At 43.8% G+C, this 12338-nt stretch overlaps 1 protein-coding gene across 1 annotated transcript in view; it reads left to right on the forward strand.

Moving 5' to 3' along the window:
- Positions 1 to 352: 352 nt before the first annotated feature.
- The window catches only part of gpr158a (G protein-coupled receptor 158a), a gene marked incomplete at both ends in the record, with an annotated part of 64707 nt that continues 52721 nt past the window's right edge, over positions 353 to 12338 (forward strand). Inside the window, one exon of the mRNA XM_079181839.1 lies at positions 353 to 1227. Within this exon, the coding sequence (XP_079037965.1) occupies positions 353 to 1227 (875 nt within the window). The remainder of the gene's footprint in view (positions 1228 to 12338) is intronic.

Below are 12338 nucleotides of genomic sequence, written 5' to 3' on the forward strand. Positions count from 1 at the left end.
GAGAGAGAGAGAGAGAGAGAGGCTGGGGGGAAACAGCTGCAAGCGGATACTCAACATCAACAAGCTGTATGAGGCATCTGTGAGGAAGAAGACGGGATTGAGCGAGGACAGCGACGGGGTTCCTCGCGCTTCCTCCTCCTCATCTGCCTTTACTGATTTCAAGATCCGACGCGCGGAGCTTGCAAGAACACCACAAGTGGTGAAGCGATGGTTTAGCGGAGCAATTCGGTAGTTTTTTTCTTTTTCTTCTCCAACACGCCCGCCCAACGACACCGTAATTCCGAGCAGCAAACGTCCCCCCGTCCCCTCCCCCTGAACATCTGCGGACGCTTTCTTTTTTTCTGGAGGGAGGATGGCTGTTTTCCGGCTGTCGCTGCTGCTGCATGTGGGATTTGTGATCGGATCGAACCGCGAATACGCGGAATGGTCAGCGCGTGGGGGAGAAGACGCCGGAGCGCGCGAGGCGATTTACGGCGCTCAGACGCACCGTCGGCAGCTGGCGCAGCTCCGCGCGCCTCAGCATCCTCCTCCCGGGGAGACCGCGAAGAAAGCGGAGGAGCACCTCCCCCGGGTGGTCACGGCTTTCCTCCACACGGGGGACTCGACCACCTTGAAGAGCGCCAACTGCTCGCGGAGGTACGAGCTCACCTCTCTGCGCGGAAGGTCACGAGGCACCCCGCATCACTCCATGGGCAGCGTGCTGGACACGGTGCTGCACGCCACGAACTTCCTCAACATGATCCTGCAAGCCAACAGGTCCAGGGAGCAGAGTCTGCGGCGAGACATTGAGTGGTACCATGCCTTAGTCAGGAGCGTGCTGGAGGGAGACGCCAAGATCCACCGGGCGGTCGTCACTTTTGGCGGGGACTCGTCCGCGGAGGGGCCCTCGGTGCTCCTCCAAGCCACCAGGGCCGGTGGGGAGATAGTCCTCCAAGACCTCTCCGGCGTGGCGCACCGCCACCTGCACAACCGCACGGTAGACACGGAGTGGTACCACGGTGTCAAAGACAGGAAGAAGCCCAGCTTCCATAAGAGGGTGCAGAGGCAAGATTTCAGGTCACTTGACAATTCTTTAAAAAGAGGGGAGAGTTTCATCCCGGACAAGACGCACGTCAAATGGTCTGCGCCCTACCTGGAGTGTGAAAATGGGAATTTTGTCCCCCGTTGGCTTCTGACCTTATCGGCTGCCTTCTATGGCCTGAAGCCCAACCTGTCTCCTGAATTCAGGTAGGCACACAGATGGTAGAAGTCTGAACAGTAATGTAGCCTAAAAGCTGGTAAACTGCAAGCTCACTTTTGCCTTCTTGTCATCAAAAGTGCTCATTTTCTTGTGTTACTCTGTATTATAAGATGTGCGTGAATGAGGATTGTGTCAAGGTAAAGGTGAGATCAGGTGGGTTAAACCACCACTACATCATCAACCCCTGCCTCTCTTCCCCCCCCCCCCCCCTGTTATACCAAGGGGCGGAGGGGGTCTCCTCTCCTCCAGTCTGGCTGCTAAAAATAACCCTGGATGTTACTGGATGTGGCAGTGGTGGAAACCTCTGGCTACAGGCCCTATAATTAATTTATCAAATACCCTCTCAGCTGCATGCTTTACTATCAGGAAATGTTGCATGCCCGTGTCTTTTTTATTTTGGGTGGGGGGGGGGCTGTGAAATGTCATCATGAGATGAGAGACACACCGTGCTCATGCTGGCACAGCAGCCAGCAGATGAAGAAATGATGAAATATGTGTCTGATGTTTGGGTGTTTCTTTTTCTCACAATCCATGTCCTGAAGCCACCCTTGCTGCAGCCTGCTCGTGTAATGTGCCACGTTTATGCCACCACCGGTCCTGATATATGCGTACAGTGAAGTGTTAAGGCTCCATATATGATCCAACATCTTCCCCGATGAATATTTAATCCAGATCACTGTGTGTACTGCCTTCGATGAATCTTTAATTGACACACTGGAGTCGCTCACATGGCAGGCACGGATTGCAAATGAGTCCAAACCTGCAGTGATTATAGGCTTCTAATAGCTACCTGGTGGAGACCAAAGCCTCTCAGAGCAGCTTCACACACAGTCTAAAGTCGACTGAAGCAATCTGATAGTAGCCGGCACACGCAGCTGATGATCAGTCAGAACTCCAGTCTGTTTGTGAAGCTAAATTCTTTCATATTTGCTTTGATTTTTCCAAGTGTTAGAGATGCTTCCATGGCCAAAGAAGCCGTTTGTTGTTGTTGTCCCCCCCCCCCCCCCCCCCCCCATCATTAGATGGAAGGTGTGACATGCGTGGGCGTTTGGTATTGTTTAATGTCCCCGGAGAGAGTGGTCTGTTCAGCCGCACCGAAAAAAACATCCCGCTGCGCTTCAAGGAGCACGAGAGCAACATCCATTCATGAATATGTTTTCTTTACACGGGGGAAAAGTCGAGTGCAGTGGCAATCAAAAAAGGGACATTTCCACATTATCACACTTTATTTATGACTCGTAGCAGCATTACTACTAATGCAGTTGGGGATTCTTGTAGATATAATGGATTGCTAGTAGAACTATAACAATTTAGACCAATGCGGAACGGAAACCATTCAACATTTGTCTCCAGGCTTCATGCTAAGCTATGCTAACAGAGCTGCTAGTTGGCGCTTCATATTTTCATTGAGTGCGGTGTCGATCTTCTCGTCTAACGCTCAGAAAGAAAAGGTATCAGAGCAAAAGGGAATCTCAACGCTTATATTGTCAAATTGTGCATGCCTTTGGTTTTTCATGCAAGTACACGTGGGGAATGAAGTTCACAATTAGAGTTCCCAAGTCATAAATATATAGGAAGCTCCACAGAAGTCAATCAGGGAAACAAAATAATAAAAATGGGGTAAAAGGGAAGGGAGCGACGCTCAAAATCGGGAAAATATTCACATAAACTGCAATATCCACACTCATCAAACACACCAGTAAACTCTACATGCTCCTATACAAAAACAACTGTTTATTATAACACTCTCATGTTAGTATGTTAGATATGAAGCAACCACCAGATGCCAGTTAGCTTAGCATACAGACTGGGGGCAGAGGGAAACAGCCAAGAAATAGTTTGTCACATAATCTCCTGTAAAACCACAATTTGTCATTTCTACACATTTGTTTATGTAGACATTACAACTGAGCCGGTCTAGCTGTTTTGCAGTCTTTTTGCTAAGTGTAGAGTACAGACATGCATTTCTTAGCTAACTCTCTCTCTCTGGAGGACAACAAAGAAGCGTATTTCCCAAAATGTCTAACTGTCCTAAAGGCCCAGTATGTAGGATCTGACGATGACATTTCTTTCTGTCATATTCATCCTCAAATTTCTACACATTTTTACAAAATTTAACAACAAACATGTAGCTGTTTTTATGGCTATTCATTGGAGTAGCCATGCAGTCGTGTTCTGAACAACCTTGCTAATCATAGCTCGATTTAAAGAGTTATTGGGGAATATTTCAGGCACACAAAAAAACTGTCTGTTGCACCTTCTCGTTTCCTTTTTGCCACGCATCATCCCTCGCTTAGTTTGCTTCTCAACAGCCATCTCTCAGACGCTCATATCAAAGTCGCGGGCGGCTCATCCTCCCTGTGCTTCAGCACAATGCCAGATAAGAAACTGGAGAGGAGGGGATGGATAATATAGCCGCCTCAGACATCAGCTCTCCTCCGCTTCCCCTCCAGATGAATACACAATCAATACAACAATGAATTAATAATGAAAGATGTAGAACACCGACCCTGCATGGGCCATCTTGATTCCAGCCTTTTTAATGCTTCAGTCACTTCCTGTTTGGAGTGACGATGAAAGAAGCATCGTGACTTGTTTTTATGTGTTCGGCATATGGAAATAGATTAAAAAAAGAACGTGGGGCCGTTTTTTTGTGTGTGTGTGTCCCGTTTGTTTGTCGAACGCGCAGGTGCTAAACAACTCGTGCAACCTTTTATTAGACCGGGAGTGTGTGGACACGTGTTTGCGATAGATCGGCCTGTTTGTTTTCCGTGGAGGTGCAAGAAATCGCACCTCTCACACTTCGACTCCTCTCTTCCCGTCTGCCTCTTCGGCTGCACTGGAGGCACAGGGGAGGCAGCTTAGACCACACACAGAGGACTGGCTGTTGTCAAGCCTGCAGCGTGTAACCCTGTGTGCGTGTGTGTGTGTGTGTGTGTGTGTGTGTGTCATTGTTGGAGGTTGAGACATTCCTCCGGATGCTACGAACCATCCTAATTGGCAGATCACTCTAAACTTCAGACGCAAACGCGTAACAGCACACAGACACACAAATGCAAAAAAAACAACAACTACAAAGTAGGAATGCACAGAAGAGGAAGAGAGGGAGGTAGTGTGTGTGTGTTAGGTGAACACACTACTTCAAACTCACTTTTCACAACACAGACCTTAATTGCTTTGAGGCTGAAGCAGCAGCAGCAATATGATCAGAGTTGAAACTATCTAAAAAGTAAAAAAACTGTACAGATATTTCTTTTTCTGCACATTTCTCCAAAGGCCAAATAGGTTTCTAATTAGATGGCAGGATAGTCTTCGTTTACGCTTGGCTTAACGCCCCCATTTAGCTGCACAAGCAGCTAAAGCCTGGACAGCCTGACTGCTGTGGGACGCCCGGCCGTCTGACAGGGTGGGGAGGCCTCGAGTTCCGGGAGGAGCCGGCAGCATCTGCTTCCATGGACACCATCCAGAGACAAATAGGAAGGAAACCCCACAATACCCGAGGCTAAACACCATAATATATGACGGTAAGCTGAGATGAAAGAGAGAGCAGGAGAGAGAGAGAAGAAAAAAAATTGCATCCAAGAAGGCAAATTAGTGGAGGCTCTGAGCGAAGTATTTCTCACCCGATAAAGATGTGAGAACGCTGAAATCCTGAGTGCACCACTGAGTGAAACCTGAAGCAAGCGGGGGTTAAAGATCCTAAGGTGCTCCCCCACCCTCCCCATTGCTGACGTCACTGGGACTCCGCTGCTCAGCGAGGCAGCCTGTCAATACGACGCCCTCAGCCAGTAAATGTCAACGCTACAGAAAATCCAAACCAGCGGTCCTTCTGACTCGCTGTGAGGAGATATTGTTTTCCTAATAATACTGCTAAGTACGGGATAATCTCTGTGATTTTTGACACCGTGGCGGTGATGTAATTTGGTTGCCTCTCGAAGGATTTAAGTCTGTAATATCGTTACTGCAGGTTTATCCTGAACTAATCTGGAGTGCAGATTATAAAGGACGCTTCAGAATGGACTATAAAGGGTTTAATGTTCAGTAGGAAGAGGAATTGAGCTAATTTCAGGTTTTAAAATGTTATGGAAGGGAAATACAGCAAATCTTTTTTACAGTAGATGTCTCATTATAAATATATAACAGTTATAAAGGAGGAAAAGCCCATGAGGAAAAAGGACATGTTAAACACCATTTTGCAGGTTTAAGACATTTCATATTCATTTAATTTGGCAAATGTCCCTTTTGTACATTAAGTGTCTTACTATAATATTTCCACAGAGTGGTCGTAACAGTTTCATCTAATCCTCCAGATGTCAGCATCATTGTATGATTTTGAGTTTAAAGACAGAATATAGAATTTGAATGCAACTTGTCTATGAACTCTGTTTCAGAATAATAATAATGTTGGTTAGTTGAATATTGCTTGTTGCATTATGGGGCTGATGATGCTTAAAATAACGAGGATAAAGTGCCGTTTATTAAAAGCCCTGATTAGTTTTCATTCAGAATCAAACTGTTTAATTCTGATGTGAATTGTCACCAGCTACAGTCAGACTGTCAGGTTTTCTTTTGTCAGCAGCAGCAGCGACGTGGTGTTCGGTTTTCAGAGGAGTGCTTTTAATGACAAGAGTGTCAAGAGTCCAGAAGTGCCGGCTCTCAAAATAAAAAATAAAAAAAGTCTGTTATTCCCTTTCTGTGACAGCCGCTTCACCACAGGCGCTGTGTCTTTTTTTGATTACCGGCGACAGGACTCAATGAAATGACCCAGGTCGCACTGAAACGCTGGTAGACAAGCAGCATCGTGCCCGGCGGCTACACTCACATTAGCTTCTGCTCGTCCTGTCAGCTTAATGCATTTCCATCACATAAGAGCCATTTTTCTTTCCTCGGGAGGGCTGCACGGTTCTCGCATTGTGATTGTTCCATGACATAATGCACGAACTGTGCCCTTCTAAAAGGACAGCAATGTGTTCTTGTCAAGACACTCTGGGGCAGGAGAAATGTGCATGCAAGTTCATCTGGGCGTGCAAGTCTTCCGGCTACATGGATAAGCTAAAGGATCATGTTTAAGCTTGTGTCGGTCTTCCATGTTCTCCTTTATATTATTATTTATCTGCACACAGTCGGTGTAACTGGAGACATCTGAGCTTAATTCTCCCGCTTCAGAAGAAACGTGCAGATGCTCTTCAGTCCTGTGCAAATATAGACGATATTATAGAAAAAATAATCTGTGTTCAAGATTCACAGATTAGAATACGCCACACAAAGTCTTAAAATAGCTTTTCGGACAATACTTTCATTGAAAGATGTAACATTACGAATCATCTTTTCCATACATCATACTAACTATAAACAGGATTTCAATGGTGTGCTAACATTGCAAAAGTTAGAGCATATACTTAAAGGAACAGTGTGTAGCATTGAGGGGGGTATATTAGCAGAAAGTATTTTTTCTTTAGTGTATAATCATCGGTAAATAATAATTATCGTGTCACCTGAGAATGAGCCGTTTATATCTACCTATGAAGTGGGTCGTCTTCATGGAGCCTGCCGCCAAGTTACAGTAGCCCAGAGTGGACAAACCAAACTCGTTTTGACGTCACGTTTGGCACATGGGAGAAGTTTCAGTTGGTTGCAATCTGCAACCTCACCACTAGATACCGCTAAATCCCACACACTGCACCCTTGAGCTGGTTGTTTTGATGTGTGGTTTGCTGACAGTTTTACTGCCAACTAACGTTAGGTTTACACCTACTATAAGGAATTTGTCTCGGTGATTTGGTGCCTAATGATAAATACAAAACAGTAAAAGTCAAGAGACATAATAAAGACAAGAATACAATAGAAAATATGGAAACAAATATAAGAAATGCCTATATTTGTATCTGTTTTTAAAGTGTACAGTTTTCAGCATGCTATGTTTAACCGTAATGTTTTTATTTAATAAATTAATTTTGTATGTAAAGCACTAAAGTGATTAGCTACATTGGTCACATAAGCCTCATGTTATCACACTGCAGTCCCCACTGAGAGACAGCTAATAATAGCTGCTAATAGAATAGATTCTTACGCAGCGCTTAATCTGGTATTAGTCTTTATACACTGTGCTGGTTTTACCACATCTCTGTGAAGAGCAATGGATTTACTATGAAATGAACGATGACAAGAATCGTATGAATGTGTCTTCTGCGCTCTGATCAGTTCAGACTTGAACCACGGTTCTGCACAGAGTGGCTAAAATGGGCAAAATGAATCTCAGAGTCCATTTTCTGGGCCTGAATATAGACATTCAGCTCAAAGCCGAAAGGCCTGACATTCAGTATTCATTCATGAATACATCAGAGACTGACTTGTAACAAAGGCTTGGACATGGGGGCCTTCATTGCGAGAATGTTTCGGTGAATATCCTTTTGTAGCCCGTAAGCAATTACCCAGATATATCTACAGTCAACTTCATAATGCCGGGGCTAACATTAGCACAGTCTGACTGGTGTGTCAGAAAGACCAGAGCCCCTGCTGGTGGGACGCTCCTCTCTTCACTGTCCTGGCCTTTTAGACCCACAAAGAATGGGGGATGAAAGGAGAGAGCACTCTGTTTCCTGGGGCACCACTATCTCCGGCTCTCTGTGATAATCCTGTCTTTATGCCCGAGGGCCTTGATGGCCACCATGATGCTTCTGCTTCACTCTCCCCGTTCCCGCTCTATAATTACGACCCCGTCTTTTGTGCTTTCTGAACGCATCTTCAGTGGACATTATACGCTATATGTCCACTTTGGCTGGAAGTTGTGAGAGGAAATAAAGGGATAAAACAGGCTATTTAGTCTCTCAATTTCACAAGCAAAACCCAAGCAAATGTTAATGCTTGAGCTGCCAGTGAAACATACATTTTGACAGCTCCTGCATCCTGTTCTTGTGCTGCGTGTGATTCAGTGGACTCTTTCCAACCCTTATTACGTACAGGAGAATTGAAACGGAGGTAATTTCTCAGCAAAACAACCAGCAGTGCAGCGGGGGAAAGAAGAAAAAAAAGCGAGGTCAGTTTCCCCCAAGGCAGGACCGGAGCAGCAGTTATTAATAACAGGAGTACAGGCAATGAGAGCGTTGCACTCGCCAGGTGTCCACAGGGAGCTGGTTCACCTGGAGAGCAGGCCACACCAGCACTACTCATGTGTGTGTGTGTGTGTGTTGTTTGTAAGTGAAAGCTAGACGGACAGACAGAACATTAGCCTCTCTGTGTTGCCAATGATTGTTGTGTCATGGTTTAATACGTGTGTTGTCAATATTTAAAAAGGATTGAATATATTGTTTGACATAGAGAGTCAGCGCTACTCAATAAATCAGCTATTAGTTGTGTAACCACAGATAACATATTTATTTTGGTTCACATTTGTTATCCACGTGATTGAATTTCCAGTTTTTGCTTGTTTGCACCGTAGAGCTTTTACTTACCCCGCTAAAGTGATAATACTCGAGGCTCGATCGTCAACTGGAGAAAGCAAAGCGGGCACTTTACCCGAGGCCCCTAGACTATCAGAGATTGAGTGTCTGTTGGTTTGTGGTAATTTGATTAATTGCAAATTTGTTTGGGAATATGTAATCACTAAGGCTCAATGTCAAATGAAACGATCAGGCTCTTAATCTCAGTCCTGTAATCTCACCCGTCTTGTCTACTTGTGTCAGAATTAGCTGAATACATTTGTTTAAGTAAATTACCACAAATCGCTTGGCCGTAACAACACACTCCCTCAGAGGTGTGCTTACATGTGCGAATAACAGAGTGAGATTTGAGAGACTAAATCGTTCTTTGATCACAACATGTGACATGTCGACATGTGTGCCGTTGAAACGACCTAGTGAGCAGTGAGCTTTAACTGTTCTGCCATCCCTTCTTTATAATTACAGAAATCTGGAACTCTTTCCTCCCATAAAGTGATAAAACACTGACAACATGCTCTGCCGCTTTCTGCCTCGTGTGATGTTTAGCTACGTTACCACAGGAGCTGGTTTCTAGCTGAGGCGGTAGATGGGACGAGGTGTCAACATGCCTCAGTGGAATATCAGCACTGTCCTTTTGTTGATATTTTCTGATACAGTTACGTTTGCTAAACCGAGCGGGAATAGACTAAAATATACTAGTCTAGTATATTTCAGTTTGAGTTGTGCTGTTGGTGCTGTTTTCTCTGTCTTTTCAGTTAGACCTGCTATTGCTGCTCATGCTAACTACTTTGCTGTCGCTGTTCAATGCTTTCCTCTCAAAAACAGACCACTGACACTGTAAGTAAGGTGACTAGACAGCAGATCATGACATGTTTAACTCTATAGAGACTTTTTAATCCTCATGGCACATATTGCGACATGTTTCTTTTCTTGTATTTTGATGTTTGCTTCGATGCAGCTGCAGCACAGCTCCTTATTATTTTAGAAGTGGCTGGCAGACCTACTCAGAGTATTACGATATAAAAACAAAGGATTGTATCATTCCCTGAACAGCTATTGCACAATACATGTATTCATTCATCAAAACTGCAAGGAGTGTAGAAAGTGGTGCAAAAAGGCTGTTTTAAGAACAGGTGACATTGCATTCTCCGTTTATATCTCGCTTTAACAAAATGGCACTGGGGCCAAAGTGTGTTAATAACATAGACTGGGTATAAGAAGTGGACGTGGTCGTTGTGACATCACCCATTGGTTAGTGGACTGCAGTTTGGCCGTCGCCATCTTTGCTTTTTTTGCAACCGGTGAACGGAAGTGACCATATTTGGACAGCGGAGGAGTGACGTAGAGACGGCGTATACGGCTCTGGTAGCGTAGCGGCCTGTCAGTCACAAGGTAGCCCCGCCCTAAAGCATACTCTGCTTAATCTTCTATTTTACTTTAAATGGGACAATAATGTGCTAAATGATCATCATGCTGTATTGAAGAATACTTAAAACTAGAGATTGAGACGATAAACCCATGTTTACAATGTTTACTGAGGGAATAAATCAAGAGAGAAGTAGAGTCATCTTCTCATAGACTTCTATACAATCTGCTTTTTCTTTTGCAACAAAAGGAGGCGCCCCCTGCTGGTCAGTAGAAAGACACTTCCGCATTGGCTTCACTCGGCAGAACCGGAGGTTGCCACCTGGGTAATAATACAAATCATAGCATTCTAATAAAAGCCTTATAGCCAATGATCACTGGTAGAAACACACACACACACACTTACTCTAAAGGTGAAATCAATCGTTCATCCTTTCTGTAGCTCAGGCTAGAAATAGGAAGACCAAAGTCAGTAGTGTTTGCACTCTGCTTTTATCTTTGCTATCTGTTAATCCTCTAAAAAATATAATGTGGATGTCAATGCTCACACAAGCATCACGGCAGTTAAAGGTTATTACAAAGTCACTCACTGGTTTATTGCCGGTGAGGCAGCTCCAGGTTTTGCCTGATTGAACAGATTAAAACACGGATTCAGGTGTTCGCTTTGGACGAGTTGTGTATTTTATTCATACTGATCCATTTTTTGGGGGGGATTTCAGTTAGTTTCTCTATGCAAATGCCTTGCATGTGTATGTGAAATGCCTCTTTTTTTGTTATTGGTGCACATTATCTGGGTGTCATTACACTTACCCTGCAGAGCTATAACTCTCCAGCATGTCCTCCACAAAGTTTAAAGTCAGTATAGATTTTTTTAACAACACCTTGCCCGGAGGGAAAAGCCTGTTGTCACCAAGAGACAGTTAAGAGCTTCCTGCTGAACCGCACTTGTCTGAGATGTAAAGTGTATGTGTCGAATTAAACAGGGACAAACTTGCTTGTTTTTCCTTATATACTGCATCCAGCCATTGCTCTGTCCTGTGTGCTGCAGCTGTCAGATAGAAAAGACATAATATGCCACACCAGTGAAAAGACGGTCAAAATCAGAGAGGACTGACCTCCAGCACCAGAGCTGCTGAGCTTCTCTTCATAGAGCTTTAAGCAGCTAAGTAAGTGTAAATCCTCAGCATCCCCGCTAGAAGTTCCTGCCCGGCTCAGCTGGCCGAAATCGACCAAAGACTCGAGCCTTTCAAGCAACCGTTGCTGAGTGTTTTGTTTTGTTAAGTGATCTATTGACACTTTATCGTCTCGCTGTCAATATGAGTTTCAGCTGAGCAGAGAGGGGATTCAAATGTGGGGCTTCTCTTTTTTGTCTGATTCCCAAAAGCACATTTGTTTTACAGTTTTTTTTACAGTCGACGAGTAGTACGTATTCTTTTCTCAATTTGCATTATAGCCTAATATGTTTTGTGTGTGGTTTGAAAAATGCTATCCATAATTAACTCTACATGTATGTACATGAAAAGTTAAGAGTTTTCAAAGTGTGACACAACCCCCCCCAAAAATCCCCATCCTCTATACAAACAGTAAGTGCAATGTAGCCATCGAGTCAGTTAGTTAGCTGTTATTTTGACAAATTGGCCTCATAATAAGTGTGCTGAATAATCTATTAGCAGTTGTTGTCTGCAGTTTAAATCATGGATGTACAGACATCAACCACTGGATTACTTTGATACTGAAGAACAGTTCAAAACGTGATGATTCTCCAGCTAGTTCTGTGGATGAACTATCTAGCTTAATTTCTGTATTTAAATGCTCGCACATGTTCCAGTAGTAATTCTACTAATTGCTAATGCTAGGAGTCGTAGAAGGGGATATTATTGTTGAATTGATGATGTTATACAGTTTCTTTTATCACAAAATACCAGGGCCAGGATCACCAGTATCAAGAGCAGCTAATGTACTATTATTATGTAAGGGAGAGAAATACTTTGTGATTCATAAGGTGAATGCATTATTAATAGGCTATTTTATATACTTACCATCTTATGATTTGATAAATATGAGGATTTGTTTTTTTCACTATTCTCTGTTAACTACGTAATCTCATGCATGTTTGAACACGAGACATTTTTTAATGGTAAATAATAAATGTGAATTCTGTGAATTCTCAACATTAACAATGTATTCACTGCAGAAATGCAAACACTGCAGCACTAAGAGGTGTTCTTGTGCTCCCGGGCTGAGATCTAACATCTTACTGAACCTGGAACATTTTTAAATGTTCCTAAACTTTC

The sequence above is a fragment of the Pholis gunnellus genome (assembly GCF_910591455.1).
Source record: "Pholis gunnellus genome assembly, chromosome: 20".
Taxonomy (NCBI): Eukaryota; Metazoa; Chordata; class Actinopteri; order Perciformes; family Pholidae; genus Pholis; species Pholis gunnellus.